A 19,660-nucleotide genomic window follows, 5' to 3' on the forward strand; every position below is an offset into this window, starting at 1 on the left:
CTTTGACTGTGTGGATCACAACAAACTGGAAGATTCTGAAAGAGATGGGAACACCAGACCACCTGACCTGCCTCTTAAGAAATCTGTATGCAGGTCAGGAAGCAACAGTGAGAACTGGACGTGGAACAAAGGACTGGTTTCAAATAGGGAAAGGAGTACGGCACTGCTATATATTGTCACCCTTCTTATTTAACTTATATACCGAGTACATCATGAGAAACGCTGGGCTGGATGAAGCACAAGTTGGAATCAAAATTGCCGGGAGAAATATCAATAAGCTCAGATATGCAGATGATACCACTCTTATGGCAGAAAGTGAAGAAGAATTAAAGAACTTCTTGATTAAAGTGAAAGAGGAAAGTGAAAAAGGTGGCTTAAAGCTCAACATTCAGAAAACTAAGATCATGGCATCCAGTCCCATCACTTCATGGGAAATAGATGGGGAAACAGAAGACTGTTTTGGGGGGCTCCAAAATCACTGCAGATGGTGATTGCAGCCATGAAATTAAAAGACGCTTACTGCTTGGAAGAAAAGTTATAACCAACCTAGACAGCATATTAAAAAGCAGAGATATTACTTTGCCAACAAAGGTCCGTCTAGTCAAGGCTGTGGTTTTTTTAGTAGTCATGTATGGATGTGAGAGTTGCTATAAAGAAACCTGAGCGCCGAAGAATTGACGCTTTTGAACTGTGGTGTTGGAGAAGACTCTTGAGAGTCCATTGGACTGCAAGGAGATCCAACCAGTCCATTCTAAAGATCAGTCCTGAGTGTTCATTGGAAGGACTAATGTTGAAGCTGAAGCTCCAATAGTTTGGCCACCTGATGCAAAGAGCGGGCTCATTTGAAAAGACCCTGATGCTGGGAAAGATTGAAGACAGGAAGAGAAGGGGATGACAGAGGATGAGATGGTTGGATGGCATCACCGACTCAATGGACATGAGTTTGGGTAAACTCCGGGATTTGATGAGGGACGGGGAAGCCTGGTTTGCTGCAGTCCATGGGGTTGCAAAGAGTCGTATACAACTGAGTGACTGAACTGAACTGAACCCAAACTGAATCATGAAAATTAAAAATCATGGAGGTAAAAAAAACACAAACAAGAAAAAACTCCCAGATTATCCAAAAGCCTTGGGTCAGTTTCAGATGATCTAATATGTATAAGTAGAATCAGATGCAAAAGAGAATGGTGGGTGTGAAGAGTGGGCATATAATAGAAGAAAAATATGTTTATGGCCAACTGTTTTACAAAAATTAATTAAACACATCAAACCACAGCTTCAAGATTTTCAAGAGAGCAGTAGGATAAATACCTCTACCCACCACAACACACACACGCACGCATGCACACACCCTGAGATACAAAATATTCACACACAAACCCCGAGATACATAATATTCACACACACACACACCCTGAGATACATAATATTCAAACTGCTTGAAACCCCAGATAAGTAGAAAATGTTCAGTGTGGCAGGAGGAAAAAGATACATTAGATACAAAGTAACAAAGTTAAGAATTACAGACTTGTCTTCAGAAATTATGCAAGCCAGACAATGAAATTGTTTTTACAGTGCTAAAAGAAGTATTTGAAACAAAAATATTTTTCAAAAAAAAGGAGAAAGTCTTTTATACAAACAAAAACTGAGAGAATTCATTACAAGCTTACCTGCACTACATCTTGGAGGCACACATGAGAGCACTGTCAATGGAACAAGTGAAGGTAAATATAGTGTTTTTTAAGTTGTTCTAAAAGATAACTAAAAGTGCACATGGATAGACCATGTTCTGGGTCACAGAATCTTGGCAAATTTTTTTAAAATTTCAGTTATACGAAGAATGTTTTTTAACTACAGTGGAATTAAATTAGAGATTAATAGCAATAAAAAGTATCTAGGAAATTTCCAAATATTTAGAAATTAAACAGCACATTTCCAAGTAGCTCATAGATCAAAGAGGAAGTCACCAAGAAAAATAGAAAACATACTAAAAATATTACTTTAATTGAATATTAGTTGATTTATGATGCTGTGTTAATTTCTGGTGTACATCAAAGTGGTTCAGTTACACATATATATTTTTTCTAACTATTTTCCATTATGGTTTATTACAGAATACTGAATAGAGTTCCCTGGGCTCTACAGTAGGATCTTGCTGTTACCCTCAAATGGTGCAGGAAAGAAAAAGAACTGTGTAGAGAGACAGGAAGAGAGAGTGTAGGTACAGATGGTAAAGGAAATTGGGATAAAATGTCATAGGTAGATCTAGGTGCTTCCTGTATACTCTTTTTATTTCTATGAAACTGAAAGTGTTAGTCGCTCAATCACGTCCAACTCTTTGTGACCCCATGGACCGTAGCCTGCCAGGCTAATCTGTCCGTGGGATTCTCCAGGCAAGAATACTGGAGTGGGTTCCTGCGCCTTCCTCCAGGGGATCTTCCCGACCGAGGGCTTGAACCTGAGTCTCCCACACTGCAGACAGATTCTTTTCTGTCTGAGCCACCACAGTAAGCACTCAATAAATAATAGTAATGCAGCCCATTGTGTGTGCAGCCTATCTGGGCCTCAGACTGTTTGTGAGAGCAGACACTTTAGTATATACACCTTTGTTCCCATGAAGAGCCAAGTAAAGCATTCATTTGTGTATTTCTAACTGATTCTTATTATGAGCAGCTACAGTGTTCACAAACAAGTTTAAAACCCTCATCACAATGATAGCTTTAAGTTGTTGTATTGTTTACATGGATCAAAAGTGCTAAGTAGGATCATAGAATTTTTAGTGTTGAAAGAATCTTAGAAATCATTCAGGGAAAACCCCTTCATTTTCCTTAAGAGAATAAGTCTTGGTTAGTGAAACCCATTATCAATAGTGAAGTTGCTCAGTCGTGTCCAATTCTTTTTGCGACCCTATGGGCTGTAGCCTACCAGGCTTCTCCGTCCATAGGATTTTCCAGGCAAGAGAACTGGAATGGGTTGCCTTTTCCTTCTCCAGGGGATCTTCCTGACCCAGGGATCGAACCCAGGTCTCCCACATTGCGGGCAGACGCTTTACCCTCTGAGCCACCAGGGAATTTATACCACTACCCTTTTTACTTCTCACTATGGTTGTTAGTGACTATAACTTTATCATACTGCTTTAAACTTAGTTTCATGTACTGGTATCATTTATTGGAGGTGACAGTTGTCAAATTATCATTTGGATTACCATGAATAAGTTAGTTACTATTCAGCATGTACATTTCATGGGAAATCTTGGGTCGGGTTTGCCTTTTGTGGTACAGCAGTGTTTGGTAGGATGTTTCCCAAAAATCTAACTTTAAGAGGATTACACCTAGGAAACTAGTCTAATAAATTAGTATTAAAATCTTTTTCTTGGCCACTTAGGCTGTACACCCTGGCGATTAAGATCATTGGATTCTAGAATCAGATTTCCTGTATTTGAATCCCATCCCTGCTACTTCCTGGCAGTGTGACCTGGGTTATGTTACTTCACCTCTTTGTCCTGATTCCTCTTTTGTAAAATGAAAATAATTATAACAACTATCTCATGGGTCACTGGGAGATTAAATGAATTAATTCATATAAAGTGCTTAAAAGGATGCTTGGCACAAAATAAATGATGCATATTTTAACTAATACTAAAGTGAAGTCGCTCAGTTGTGTATGACTCTTTGTGACCCCGTGGACTGTAGCCTAACAGGCTCCTGCGTCCATGGGATTTTTCAGGCAAGAGTACTGGAATGGGTTGCCGTATCCTTCTCCAGGGGATCTTCCTAGCCCAGGGATTGAACCCAGGTCTCCCACATTGTAGGCAGATGCTTTATCGTCTGAGCCACCAGGAAAGTCCTCATAACTAGAAGATGGCTAATAAGCCATGATAGTTTCTATTTAACTTCTCAGCATAAGTAAGAGGATAATTTATGCATGGCATCCTGTTTCTGAGGGGTTTTGAAGTGGCTTTTTCACTTATTCCTTCTAAGAAAATCTTTTACCAGTGCCTATCACCATGCAGTTTTCTTTTACATGTAATTCTTTGTATGTGTTACGTGTTTTGTGTGTGTGTTCTTTTTTTAAAAGAATTTGCTGTAATAATTCCATATTAGTGGCTTTAATTCCATGAATCTGTGCTATACAAATGAGAATATGTAAATATTTCAGATGTGTATTGAATAGAAGCTGTGGAATATAACCTGATACTGTGGTTATGTATTTCCACTTTATATGCGTTTAACTAATATTCATTTACGATCCTTTTCTAGATTATGATTGGTTAAAAGGTACTAGACCATATAAATCGAAGTCTGACCATACGTTGCTTTTAAGAATAACTGACCTCCCAGTGACGTGGTCTAAGTAAAGTGTTCTCTTTTTTAATTATGTAGTCCTCCTCGCCATCCTCATCACAGCCTCATTCTAGCCACTGCAGAACGAAGGCCTCATCATTGTGTCACCATGCATCCCTGCCCTGGGTCAAACGTAGCCATGTAGGCCCTGCAAAGGCTACCAGTCCATCTCTTCGTCTTCGTCGCTGGCGACCCTTCTTACGTCTGCCATCTTTGGGTCTCCATTCTGTTGTAAGTGTAGTCAATCTTCCATCTCTTCTTCCAGTGACAGGGGTAGTCCATTTTTTCCCTTAAATTTCTTCAGTCTTCAGAGTGCTTTTCTCTTGGTTCATCAGCCATGAGCTTTTTCTCCCCTGATAAGATTGCAAGCATACCTCTATGCTTTGCAGTTCAGCTTGACTTCGACCAGTGCCTTGGTGAACATCCATCTTTCCGCTCCATATCCTGCCAGCATAAAGGTGCCTGTCTTTTGATGAGTGCTGATCGACATTCATGATAATGTTTAAGTTCCGGTCAGTTGTTCAAGTGAATATGTATTCTCTTACCCCTTCATCTTTCCAGTTTCATTTAGTTGACTCAGGTCAACAAATGCTGTGTACCTTCTGAGTTCTTTGCCATCTCTTACTTTTTTTTTTTTTTTTTTTTCATCTTTCTGAACATGACTTTAATCTCTTGTCATGCTCTGGGGTTACTTTTACTTACTCTGTCCTTAATCTAATCCTTCATGGTGTAGGGTGTTCATCTAAACTATTTTATTCCCTGAGGTGGCTCAGGTACTTGGTTTAATCTTAATCCAATCTTCCCTGCCTATTCAGTTTCTGAAGATCTTTTCTCAAGCAGGAGGTGAAGATTTTCTTGTGAATTGACATAAAATTCCCACAAATTTCACAATTTCTCCTTAAGTTGGTAATGTTAGCAAACTGCTAAAAAGTACATTTGTTCTTGTAATTGTGCTAATTATCTTAAATGTTGAGGTTGATGATGGAAGTCTAATAATTATCATAATTGAAATAAAATGCAGGATTAGGCAACTATATAGTTCTTTTCTTTCTGATGTTTTAGAAAATGGTAATGAGCAGAGCCTACCTAGAAATGCTGCATCTGAAAGATTTGGTGTATGCCGTGCATTTATAAGAAACTTAACACTTGAGGAAATCATTGTGACTTGTGAAGCCAGAGGTAGTCTGATTATACATACTTTAATGCTTAAAAAAATTAAAAATTGGTGTCAAACATTCTTTCCTTCTGCTTATTTACTGTTTTAGAGGTATTCCTAGAAAGTGGAGTCTTGGCACTTTTCCTTGAACATCTCCCATCAGATACCAGTATGGTCACCAAAATAGCCTTTCATCAACAGACTGGTATCTCTCTATTTCATTGTCCTCATTGGGTCACAAACATGCATTTGTCATTTTTATTTATTTATCCACCTGATGTTTATTGCTTTCCTACCATGCCATACACTGGCACAGTAGGAAGAGATGCAAGTGAATCAGATGATCAGAGTAAAACCCTAATTTATAAACTCTTACTGGGGCACAATTTATTCTAAATAGGAATAAATCCCTTTGTACTTAAAAATATTCTAAATATAAGTGAATATGTCATAAAGATTGACATTTTCAGTTTTATATTTCTACATAATATTAATGTTTGCTCCATATTAATCATTGCTTTGTAACTTCATACGTGTTTTCATAGCCTAGTGACTAAGAATGTGTATTGTAGAATGACATTGCCAGGACTTGAAACCAGATTCTATCACTTACTAGCTTTGTGACCTAGAGCATGTTACTTAATGCTTCTGCAAGTCGATTGAGAGTACAGTGGATGTAACTATATTACCTACCTCATAGGGTCTATATGACAATGAGTTCCCTGGTGGCTCAGAGGTTAAAGCGTCTGCCCGCAATGCGGGAGACCTGGGTTCGATCCCTGGGTCGGGAAGATCCCCTGGAGAAGGAAATGGCAACCCACTCCAGTGTTCTTGCCTGGAGAATCCCATGGACTGAGGAGCCTGGTGGGCTGCAGTCCACGGGATCACAAAGAGTCGGACACGACTGAGTAACTTTACTTACAGTGGATGTAACGATATTACCTACCTCATAGGGCCTGTATGACAATGATGAGTACAGTGGATGTAACTGTATTACTTACCTCATAGGGTCCATATGACTATTAATTGGTCAGTTCTTATAAAGTGCTTAGAACAATATCTGGTGTATATTTAGTGCCACGATTATAAATTAAGTTTAAGCTATTTGTTATCATTTGAAATGTCTGTTTAGTTTTAAAATTTCTATTTAGTATTTAATTTTCTATCTGATTTGTCACACCGCTTTTTGATTCTTCATGGTAGTAAGAACTGTGTTCTAAATTAAGAAACTTTGTAAAAATAATATATAAAAATGTAGGCAAAGATGAGCTAATGTGGAATTTGTTTTTTACTGATTGTTCTTGCTTCTAGTGGAGTACTGCTTAAGCAATTGGATAAGTATAGATTTCAGACCCTGATTAATTGAAGCTGTCCAAGGGAAAAGGCTTGTAATAGGTGCTGAGGTTTTGTGAGAAGGGAGAAGTTTTGAGCATTTCTTGTCTTTTATAATGGTTTAAGACTTTTCATACCTTCTTTAGCAGTTTGGATTTTTAGTATGCACTTTTGGATAAAAGGTACAATGACTCACAATTTTAAGTCACTTAGATTTAGTGATTTCTTACATTTGTGATAATGTAGTGTTAATATTATAATAATATATAATATTTATATGGCATGTGACAGTTAACAAAGTACTTTCAAGAATTTCATTTAAACCTGAAAATGGGTAAGAAACCCAGTGCTCAGAGGGGTTGAGTACATAGTCGGGTCTCTGATTCCCGTTGTATTACTTTTATCTCTAGCACGGTTGTATTTACTGACAAAATGTGAAAAACAGAAGCTATTATATAAGAGATATTATTCTTAAGAGACGGTGTAAAAATAAGTGATAATTTTAAAAAACATAATAGCCTAAAGGTTTAAAATACTTGATGTCCTATTGGAGAATTCTGTCTTAAAAGGAATAAATCAAGCCCCTTTCCTGGGGCTTGATTGTATAAGGAATTCTTTCTAGTGTTTTTGTACAGAATTGAATTTATAGTTTGTAGAATTGCCTAGATTTACCCTTGAAAAATTGGGTTCTCTCTGGTCATTGCTAAAATGGGCGTACTAGGCTTGAGGGATCACTAAAATTTTTGATTCTCTGACCAGTAAAATAAGGAAACTCATTATTACTATCTAAGTGTTTGGAGAAATACCATGTTCAAGAAGGATTAGTCTTTTTTAAGATGGTGGAAAATACTGGGAAACATTTTTTGCCTCAGTAGGTGGGATAATTCTAACAAAACTGTCCAACTGGAATGGACTACCTAAAAACTTAGTGGCAGTTCCCTGTTGTTGGCGGGGCTGTCACAAATGGGGCTGCAGTCAAGAGCAGTCTAGTATCAGAACAACAGTAATCCTACATAACTGTGATTCCTACCAACTGTGGAATTCTTTAGCTCTAAGTCAAATTTAAGAAGAGCTAGTTTGCCACAGCAATGTATGTTGTGTTGCACCCATTCGCAATTTGAGGGAAGTAATCTCTGAAGAATAATGTGAGTTTAGATGAGTCACTATCTGTAAATATTTTGAGAAGCAGCCAGTAAATCCAAGATGGCTTACCAGGTGACTCAGTGGTAAAGAATCCACCTGTCAATTCAAGAGTCACAGGAGATGTGCGTTAAGTCCCTGGGTTTGGAAAATTCCCTGGAGGAGAAATTGGCAACCCACTCCAGTATTCTTGCCTGGGAAATCTCACAGACAGAGGAGCCTGGCAAGTTACAGTCCATGGAGTCGCAGAGTTAGACACAAATAAGTACCCACCCAGTATATCCAGGTTAGCAGTGTTTATTCTGTACCTTTCAATTTCTGTATCTGAGAACTTTGTATTACTTAAAACTTAAAATTATATAATTATTTGAGAGTGAAAAATAAAAATTTGAGTTAACAAAGTTAGTGAAAGTTAATTTTGCCTTGTTCAGTCATTGTGTCTGACTCTCTGCAGCCCTATGTACTGCAGCACGCCAGACTTCCCTGTTCTTCACTGACTCCTGAAGCTTGCTCAAACTCATGTCCATTGAGTTGGTGATACCATCCAACCATCTCATCCTTTCTTGTCCCCTTCTCCTGTCCTCAATCTTTCTAGGTATCAGAGTGTTTCCAGTGAGTCGACTCTTCACATCAGGTGGCCAAAGTATTAGAGCCTTAGCTTCAGCATCAGTCCTATACTTTGTGTTACTTACTGGATATTAAATGATATGAGATATAATTTGATTTATGCCTCTTTAAAACTTTTACCTCTAAAATTTGTACTTGCGTTTAGCAGTGATTATATTACATTTCAAACCAGTTAGATTTTTGAATCTAGGATGAATAAAAAATATTCTAAGTCTATATTGCATTATTCAAAAAATGAGATTATTAAGGTTAAATCATTAAGGGAAAAAACTCACTTTCTTGATGTCTTCAAATTTAACTTGAAAAGAGTTTCTTTAACTCATTTTATGCTATTTCTAAAAAGTTTATTAAAATTTCAAAAATTAGACAAATTAGTTTGTGAATTCATTTCATTTCGCAAATATACATTGTACATCTACTGTGTAGCAAGCATTGTGCTAGGGGCTGAGGCTTCCAAAGTGAACAAAACCTTGGGTTTTTAGGTCAGTTGAGATTAAGAGAGATGTACTTTGAGTCAGTGTTTTTCTTGTTGATAGGTGAACACATTTGTTATAAAGGTAGGCATGTTCACTCTCTGTCCACCATATCAAAGACTAAGCCTTGAATCATATTGTTATAAATGTTTTTCATGTCATTTAATATTATTTATGTGTGTTTACATGTAAGTTGATTGATTTGTTTTGACTACTAACATACATACTATGTATTTTCCCCTCCTAGGCACCAAATATAGATGAAAAAGTAGATCTTCATTTTATTGCATTAGTTCATGTAGATGGGCATCTCTATGAATTAGGTAAGAACTATTTTAATTTATCCTGGGGAGAAAAATAGTAAATGGGAAAATCTGTATTTATAAAAACATGACTGTTGATATTTATTGTGTTCACTTAAATTGATTACCTTTCAGCACTGAGTTGGCATAATAACAGTTTTCCGCTTAAGATTTCTTACTAGAAAAAGTAAAAGTGTTTTACTTTTCAAGTGACTTATTAATATAATTCAAGAAAGCTTGCAAACACCTTTGTAAAACAGGCAAGTAAAAATTATTATAGGAAACTCCTATAATCACTTCAGAATTCTTTACTAAATTTTTGAATTGGTATCAGCAACATCTTGGATGACCATTTAAAATTAGTTTCTTGATCCTGAAACTAGTTTTAAAACATAGTTTGTTATTCATAATGATTACTGTGTATATTCAGTGATGAGTATCACTAGTGTTTAAGCTTTTGTAACATCCTTTTGTATCATATCTGATTTTTCAAAAGACTTTACAGGAATCTATGTTTTCTGGCAACAGTTCCTTCAGGCATGTGTCAAAGTCCCTATGATTAATTACTTGGTATTGGCCTATACCTGCATTTATCTTTTAAAAGTATAAATATCAATGGACTACTTCAGGGACTATTTAGAGATTCTTCTAATTTTAATAGGGTCATTCAAGCAGAATAAGCTTGTTATGATTCTTTCATAATACTTACAGTACTTATGAGCCCTCTATGAAAACTTCTTAGATTAGAAAAAAGACTAAATAAAGAAAACAAAAGAGTGAAGTCCTTTTCAGTTTCTAGATACCATGATTTTTAGTTCTCTTCTCATTTGCTGGTAAATATTAACTTTACACTTTCACGATTTCCTTTTCCTATATAAAGACAGAAAAGTTCAGAAAGGACTCTGAGTGTGACTGTAAACGTGATCCATGAAATTTAGATGGATTTTATATTTGGAATACAGAACAGAATCATATACTTTATTTAAAAGAAGGGGCTCTGTTAAAGGGGACAAGGAAAGGAAAGAAGTGTACAGCCGTGGATCATCCACAGTAGTACAGTGATTTGAGTAGGAAATCAAGCTAAAATGAAGTCATTGTCACGGGAGTATACGAGACCTGCGGGGCAATTTAGACGGTATGCTTTCTTAATTCAGTCTCTGGAACTTACATAAAGATAAGATGTAATAGCAATCGGGGATTTGAAATGTCTGATTGCTGGAAGCTAGTTTCCACTCTTAAAGAATAACTAGTACGCCTTCCCTGGTGTCTCAGTGGTAAAGAATGCACCTGCCAATGCAGAAGACACAGGTTCCATTCCTAATCTGGGAGGATACCGCATGACGCAGATCAGCTAAGCCCATGCACCCCAGCTATCGAGCCTGTGCTCCTAAGCTCGGGAGCCACAGCTGTTGCGCCCATGTGCTGCAACTGCTGAGGCCTAGTATCCTAGAGCCTCTGCTCTTCAACAACAGAAACCTTTGCACTGCCACTAGAGAGTAGCCCTCACTTGCCACTAGAGAAACACAGCAGCGAAGACCCAGCACAGCCAAAAGAAATAATAAAGATAAAGATATATATATTTATATATATATATTTTTTAAAGACTAACTGGTAGAAGTGGAGGTCTAAAGAGAGTGCTGAGACTGGTCAGACACATTCTCATAGATTTAGGAAAGGCCAGAGGAGTGATAAATATGACCCATAACCAGAGATTATAAAAATGTAATGATGACTTTCAGAATGGGAGGCTTAATAATAGAACAAACAACAGTGAAGGATACTTAGAAGAAAAAAATCTGTGATTATCTCAGTGAGAAGGAATACATTGTCTGAAAACCCAGTTTGACTGATGAGCTGGCTCTCTGAGCTCAGAGGCTAAAGGGCAGTGGAAGGAAAGACATATATCAAGGGTTGGCTACATATGCAGGAATGGTTCTCTTTTGTAGCACGCCAAGATCAACATGAAAGGATCTTAAAATTGGCTTGAAGTAAGAACATCAGAAAAGAAAGGCAGAACTACTAAGGTCTTGTTTGGTTCAAGTATTCTTTAGCAGGAAGAATGATCAATGTGGCTGACAGAGAATTAGAGCCCTTTGGGAATTACATTCTTTAAATGAGTTTAAAAGAATTTCCGGGCTCTAAAGAATAGCGGGAATCTTTGAGATGTCATAGAGGATAGGGATAAATATTAATACAAGACAAGTTAAAATGGACAGTTACTGACTCATTGCAAGGGGAATTGGTGGTAGCCCTGATGCAAATTCCTAATTTAAAAGGAATGTTGAACAAGGGAAGTATTGAGTTAGTTCATAGAAAATAGTGGTTAAGAGAACAGCATATGATTTTTAAGGAAAAAATTATTTCTGAATGCCTTTAATTTTTAAAATAAGGCTGTATGATTATAGACACGGTACAGGTGACTCTCTGCAGGACCATTATATAACAGAGGGTAGTGATAGCATTTAATATGTCCATTCTGTACCTAATTGTAAGGTTAACTAATGGAAGGGACTGAGTTATTCATGTTTCTTTTATTATCCCGTCCTTGTCCTTAGGGCTTCAAGTAGTTCCTGGCATATGTCCTTTTAATTTGTCCCTGTCATTCTTTGAGCTCTTTCTGATTTTCTAGTAGAACAGCATTTCCTGGCTCATCTTTAATATTCCATGCCTAAGCCTTCTCCAAGGAGCCGTGGTTCTTTCTTTTGGAAGATGATGATTAGAACCAAGATCTGGGTGCTTGTTGTATTAAGATGCTGTCACTTTCAGGCTTTCTGAGAACAGAGCTAGTAAATACTTGTATGTGTTATATAAACAGACACCTATGTGTGAATAAGAATATACATGGACACACAATCAATTAGTTATATGTTTCTCTATATTAAAGAGCGTTTATTTACATCTACATTTCTAATTCTAAGCTAATATTATACCTTTTTTGCTAGTGTTACCATATTTGTGACTTCCTTTTCTGAATAGGGGAAATCTTGCTCTCATTGTCCTTTATGTATTTTCTGACTTAAGCCTTCCCTGATATATAAACAAGCTCTTGGCTGCTCAGCCTAAAGCTCCAGTCCAGACACACTGCTTCCCGCCCCAACCTGGCCCCCTGATCCTGGCCTGGCCCAGACAAATAGCCGGAGCTCTCCCAAGAGTGTAGCTACCTTCTTCCTGGCATTGTGCAGATTCCAACCGCCTCGGCCTCCTTGAACTCTGCGCCCCTCAAACTCTGCCCTCTTTTGCTTTGGTCTCCTAATTAAGGTGGCTGTAGGCTGCTTGGGTCTCCCTCTCATGCACTGGCAGAGAGCTAGTATTACTGTTAGGCTTACCTCACAGTTCTGAGTTACATATTTCCCAGTCTATAAAACAACCATTTCAGGTATTTTGTCCAGGTCTTTAGTTGTTTTCAGTGGAAAACCTAGTCCAGTACATTATTTCATCCTGGCTGGAGAGGGAGGGTATCTAACTGTTATTCCTTGGCCTCCCACAATGAAGATAAGAATCTATTTCCTTTGTCACTCTTTACCTACTTCTGTCTCCAAATCACAAAATACATACTTATTTTTTTCCTGTTGTTACAGTTGTTTAGATTCTTTTTTTTTAATATGTATACTTTATTGAAGTATAGTTGACTTATAGTATTTCAGATGCACAGCAAGGTGATTCAGTTATACATATACACATATATTATTTTTCAGATTATTTTTCATTGTAGGTTATTATAAGATATTGACCATAGATCCCTGTGTTATACAGTATATAGTTGTTTAGATTTTTATGACTACAGAAATGTTTTTCTCAGGTGAGCCATAGTTAATGTACTTTTCTTTTTCACTTTTTTATTTCTCTGAATTTAATAACTGTCCTGTTTTGCTTTTTGGTTTGTTTGGCTCATTTTCATTCATATTTTTCTTTAAAAGTAGTGTCTTTTAGTCCAGGTCTATCACTGTATGCATATTGATTCAAAAATTTTTATTGTGTTTAGAAGCCATGAAATGATAGAGGGGATTGTGTTTTATGGCTTGAACTCGAAGTGCCACTTATAAAACATCTGAAATTATGGATATAGAGTATCAGTTAACTTTGGGTTTGCATGAGTTTATGTAATTCTGAACTTTTTCATTTTTTCATAGTGTTGCAAGAGTACTACTTTATTCAAGGTGATAATACTCTTGGTGTTCAATAAAATAATCCTAGGTTATTTACATTGTTATTTTGTGTTCCTACCTTGGTACATGGTTAGTAGTAGTAATATATAAACTTTGCAGGGGTTCCCTTTCATTGGTATAAATGTCAGTTTTACTTAGGAGCCTTTATCAGAAGGCTTTAAAGTGAAGAAAGAAATTTTTTATACTTCCTTTTTTAAAAAAATGTTTATTTGGCTATGCCAGATCTTTAGTTGCAGCATATGAACTCTTAGTTGCAACTTGTGGGATCTAGTTCCCTGACTAGGGATCAAACCCAGGCCTCCTGAACTGGACCACCAGGGAAGTCCTGAAATTTCTTATATTTCTGATTTTAAAAAGCTGACATTAGTCTTGAGTATTCTTTTTAGGAAATTAAAGCCAATAGTGTTTATTCCTAATAGCATCTGTTTATGAAGTTAGACATTCAAACGTGTAAGCAACGTTCTAAATAACCATTAGTGTTAAAAATATTCATATGTAGCACATTTAAAGGGTTTGTTCTAGGATATATTATTTTATCTTTTAACTTTTGCCTCACTATGGGAAGAGGAAAATGGAAGTTGAAAGTATTAATACATTATCCTGTCATTCTTAATTAATGGTGACTAAAGAGATAGGACAACTAAATAAAATATGTGATTCTTGATTAGATCCCACATAGAACAAAACAGCATGGATAAAGGATATTTCTGGGTCAGCTGGAAAAATTTCTAAATGAAATAAATGTCATTAATTGTTCATATTATTAAAAAGCATATTATCCTATACAAACAACTAACCATTCACCTGTCTATTTTTCCACAGATGGACGAAAACCATTTCCAATTAACCATGGGGAAACTAGTGATGAAACTTTATTAGAGGTAACAGTAAAACCTGTTGGCCCACCTTCAGTTCATTAATATTCTTGTTATCTTTAAAACATCTCTAAAGAGAACTGGTATAACTTTTCTCTGTATATCTTCTTGTCCTGGCTTTCTGGAAAAAAATCCAAAAAGAAAAATTTGAACTAGTGTTAAAAATCTACAGCCAATGAAAGAGGTTTGGAAAACTCTTGGTGTAAACAAGTATCAAATTTGAAAAAAAAAAAAAAAAACACAAGAGTAGTATTGAAAGCATTGCACATCATATTCCATGTTTCATTAAATCCAAGGTACCATCATTTGTTTCTTGATTTTAAAGATTTTAAAATTTATGAACAAATTATATGGCTTATAATCTATGAAACATGTAATTTTCAGATTAAAACCTTCTTAAAAGCCTTTTAAGAAGGAACACTTAGCATATCTCATACTTCTGTACTAAGCAAATTAGGCCACCAGCTATTCACTTTTCTGGTGTCCTCTGAGTTATTTTGCATTTGAGAGAAGAAGTCTGCAGTATAAAATTACTATGAATTAGGAAGCTATGAAGCATTTTATTTATCATTTGTAAGTAAAACACATGTTTTTAAACTGAAAGATTATGTATCCTTTTTCCCTCTAGGATGCCATAGAAGTTTGCAAGAAGTTTATGGAACGTGACCCTGATGAACTGAGATTCAATGCCATTGCTCTTTCTGCAGCATAGCCCATCCAGAATGGAAACACCAAATACTGTATTATTTGCAACGAAATTAAATGTCCTCTGCCAGACACTAACTCACAAATTTTGATATTTTCATTAACTTGACGGATTAAACTTTATGTGAACTAAACTTTGACTTAATCTGTGTTTTATATTATTTTTTGCCCCAAATTAAAGCTGCAGTTCTTTTCTTCCCTTTCTTTCTTGTGAAGGATTTGCCTTGTTGGATGACTAGCAATATCTTTCTTATTCTCTTTGAATTTCATAGGAGAGTCTCTATTGGTACACAGGCACAATTTCCATATGCACAGTACGAACATACATATTTATTTAACAAACATTATCATCTATTTGTAATGAGCTGGATACTGTTCTGGGGGCTGTAGTTAACAGTGAACACTATAGCAAGTTCCATAGTCATGAAGCTTATGTTCCTGTGAGAGCAGACAAATGATAAGCACATTAATGGGGCTTCCTAGGAGGCTCAAGTGGTAAAGAACCCACCTACTAACACAGGAGATGCAGGCAAAAGATACGGATTCAGTCCCTGTGTTGGAAGGATCCACTGGAGGAGGAAATGGCAGCCCACTCCAGTAGTCTTGTCTGGAAAATCCCATGGACAGAGGAGCCTGGCAGGCTACAGTTCATCGGGTTGTCAAGAGTCAGACAGTACTTTGCAACTGAACCTACACACACACACACACACACACACAAACACACACAAGCACATTAATAAGATACATACCAGTAATAATAGCTATACAGAAAAGGTTGGATTTGTGTTAGTGATTGAGTGAATCCTCTAGGTTATTGTGGTTAGAGAAGGCTTCCGTGAAAGGTAACTTTGAAGTTGAGATCTGAGCAGCTAAACATAGCTAGTCATAGAAAGATGGTGGGGAAGAGAAGAGGGACTATTTACTGCAGAGTTCCTAAAGCAGGCAAGTCTCGCTGGGTTTTAGGACCAGGAAAAAAAAAAAAGATTCATATAACCAAAGCATTGAAAATAAGGGGGGAAATCCAAGAGATGAGGTCAGAGTTGGAGAGTTTAGTGATACAGGAATACAGGAAAAGGCATTTGGACGTAGCACAGGTGTGAAGGTAAGGCATTGGAGAGTTGTACACAGGAAAGTGACCTGATTTGGTTTAGAATTTTAGGTCATTGATTACTTTGTGGATAATAAATTGAGAGGAGGGGGTAAGAAAAGGAGAGAGACTTGTGAGAAGCCCACTGCTTTAGTTCAATGACAGATGATGATGGCTAGGGTCTTAAAATTAGTAGTAATTTAGATTGAGATATCTGGGTAAATTTGGATGTGTTTTTAATAAGGAACTTAAAAGGATGGGGGAAGGTGGAAAGGTATTTGTAGAGTTAGATCAACACACAGGGTTGGTGTAATGGTCCATCTTTTTAGGAGAATATTGGTTACACTGGTATATACATTTAGCAAAACTCATTGAATTGTTACTTTATTGTATATATATTTTACCCCCGAAAACAAAAATGGCAGAAACAAAAACAGAAATGAACTGGAATGAGAATAGCAGTTAGGAAACAGATCAAATTGATCCATAATAAGGTTCTGAACCCATAAAGTTGAAGGTAGATGTTTATACATGCTTCACTGAGTTGGGGTAGATTCCTGAGGCTGTAACATGAGATAAGTTGTGTTTTAAAACTATGAAACAGAGGGGCTTCCCTGATGGTCCACTGGTTAAGACTTTGCCCTCCCAAGGCAGGGTTCAGTCCCTGGTCTGGGAAACTAAGATCTTGCATGCTGCACAGCGCAGCCAAAAAAAGGGCTAAAAAAGTGTGGATATATATATGTATATAATTGGTTCACTTTGCTGTACAGCAAAACCGATACAACATTGTAAACCAACTATATGCCAATTAATTTTAAAGGAAATTTTAAGTAACTTGATGCAGGTGTTAGCTAACACTATGGTAGTAGTGATTTTGCAATACATATGTTAAACAAATGGTACAACTTAGAAAAGTAATAGGGGCTTCCCTGGTGGTCCAGTGGTTAAGAATCCACCTTGCAATGGAGGAGACATGGGTTCAATCCCTGTTCAGGGAACTATGATCCCACATGGCACAAAACAGCTAAGACAAGGTGCCCAACTACTGAGCCTGCGTGCCATGATTAGAAGTCGGTGGGCTGCAGTAAAAGCTCCTGCCTGCTGCAACTAAGACCAGACACAACCAAAAAAAGACATTTTTTTTTTTTTAAAGTAATAGGCTTGTTGAGTACATGGAATCTTTGTTATTCAGAGTGTGGTTACATCAACATTACCTGGGGAACTTGTGAGACTGAATCAGAACCAGTGTTTTAAGATCCCTGAGTGAGTCATAATAAGTTTGGGAAGCACCAGATTAGAAAAAAATAGACTATAGGTCATTTTGGACCTGTCTATTAAATGTACTACCCATGTATGTTGAAGAGGGCCTGAATGAAATGTTGGCAGTAAGGATGAAGAAAAAATCTGGAACAGTTCTGTAACTGGGTAGTATATAGAGATGATGCTTTGTCATGCCAATAACAACCAAGTGTTCTGTTTTTCTTGTTATACTGTTTGCATTTGGTACTCACATTTGTCTTGTATATCATCTTAAATATTTTAAACATTCCTAAGCAGTGTTCTGCCTCTGGCCTTGCTGGGTTTCTCCTATATAATTTCTTAGTTCTTAATGACATATTAGCAAGAATGTATGTAGTTTCTCAAAGTTTTCTAGGTTGAACACTAACTTTAAAAAATCTTAATGTTTTTTATTGTTATATTTGATTTACAGTATGTTTTAAGTGTGTGGAACTTCTCAAGGGGCTCAGTGGTAAAGATCCTGCCAATGCAGGAGATGCAAGAAACATGGGTTTGATCCTTGGGTTGGGAAGATACCCTGGAATCAGAAATGGCACCCCACTCTCGTTTTCTTGCCTGGGAAATCCCGTGGACAGAGGAGCCTGGTGGGCTACCGTCCATGGAGTTGCAGAGTCGGACACAACTGAGCAACTGAGCATACACGCGTGTTATAGGTGTACAGCATGATTCAAAATCATAGATTACACTCCATTTAAAGTTATCCTAAAATGTTTGTCCTATTTCATGTGCTGTACAGTATATCCTTAGAGCTTATTTATTTTATACATGATAGTTTGTATCTTTTAATCCCTTATTCCTATCTCACCCCTCCTCCCTTCCCTCTCCTACTCCCCACTGATAACCACTAGTTTGTTTTGTGAATCTATTTCTGTTTTGTTATATTCATTCCTTTGCTTTATCTTTTTAGATTCCACATATAAGTTATAGAACGTTTGATTTTCTCTGTCTGACATTTCACTAAACATAATACCTTCTAGGTCCATCCATGTTGTTGCAGATGGCAAAATCTCATTCTTTTTGGCTGAATAGTATTCTATTGTAAAGATACCACATCTTCTTTATCCATTCATCTGTTGATATGCACTTTGGTTGTTTCCATATCTTGGCAACTGTAAATAAAGCTGCTATGGATAGCAGGGTGCATTTATCTTTTGACTTAGTGTTTTTGTTTTCTTCAGCTATATGTTCAGGAGTGGAGTTGCTGGATCATATGGCAGTTCTATTTTTAGTTGTTTGAGGAACCTCCATACTGTTTTCCATATGCACTTTTCAGACTACAACCAATTTACATTCCCACCAACAGTGTATGAGGGTTTCCTTTTCTCCACATCCTCACCAACACTGGTCATTTGTGGTCCTTTTGATGGTAGCCGCTCTGACAGACATGAGGTGATATCTCATCGTGGTTTAGATTTGTATTTCCCTGGGCTTCCCAGGTGGCCCAGTGGTGAAGAAGCAGCCTGCCAGTGCAGGAGATGCAAAAGACAGGAGTTCAATCCCTGGGTCAGGAAGACCCCCTGGAGAAGGAAATAGCAACCCACTCCTGTACTTTTGCTTGGAAATTCCCATGGACAGAAGAGCCTGGGCTAAAGTCCCTTGGGTCGCAAAGAGTAAGGTATGACTGAGCACAGCAGTATAAGAAATGTTGAGCACCTCTTCATGTGTCTGTTGACTGTATGTCTAGTTATGAGTCATTTCTGCATGTTGCTGTTAAGGACCATAATATGTTTTGGGGAAGTGAGATTAAAATGAAACTTTAAATGTTTTTCTCAGTGGACATTTAAGAGCTGACTAAACATCACCTTTCACTAGGCATAGTGATTTGCTTTAAATTAATGAATCAGAGGAAATTTATGAACTCTACAAGGTTTAACTCCTAATATTTTGTGTTCATTTGTGACTAAAACAAAAGTTATCTGTATTCTATGGTGAATCAAACTTTGCATGTGTGCATGCTCATTTGCTTCAGTCATGTCTGACTCTTGGTGACCCTAAGGACTGCAGCCCGCCAGGCTCCTCGTGCATAGGATTCTCCAGACAAGAATACTGCAGTGGGTTGCCATGCCCTCCTCCAGGGGATCTTCCCGACCCAAGGATTGAAACTTTAGCCCAGGCTCTTCTGTCCATGGGAATTTCCAAGCAAAAGTACAGGAGT

The 19,660-nt window shown here is 37.1% G+C and overlaps 1 protein-coding gene across 5 annotated transcripts in view; it reads left to right on the forward strand.

Moving 5' to 3' along the window:
• The window catches only part of UCHL3 (ubiquitin C-terminal hydrolase L3), a 52,637-nt gene extending 37,384 nt beyond the window's left edge, over positions 1-15,253 (forward strand). For 4 of the 5 annotated variants that reach the window (XM_060394532.1, XM_060394535.1, XM_060394533.1 and 1 more), the window contains exons 6-9: positions 4,383-4,574; positions 9,319-9,394; positions 14,362-14,420; positions 15,043-15,253. In XM_060394532.1, coding sequence (XP_060250515.1) covers positions 4,383-4,574; positions 9,319-9,394; positions 14,362-14,420; positions 15,043-15,126 — 411 coding nt within the window. In that variant the 3' untranslated portion in view covers positions 15,127-15,253. The remainder of the gene's footprint in view (positions 1-4,382; positions 4,575-9,318; positions 9,395-14,361; positions 14,421-15,042) is intronic. The other variant, XM_027973698.3, reaches the window with a different exon arrangement.
• The last annotated feature ends 4,407 nt before the right edge of the window (positions 15,254-19,660 follow it).

This window comes from Ovis aries, chromosome 10, assembly GCF_016772045.2.
Source record: "Ovis aries strain OAR_USU_Benz2616 breed Rambouillet chromosome 10, ARS-UI_Ramb_v3.0, whole genome shotgun sequence".
Taxonomy (NCBI): Eukaryota; Metazoa; Chordata; class Mammalia; order Artiodactyla; family Bovidae; genus Ovis; species Ovis aries.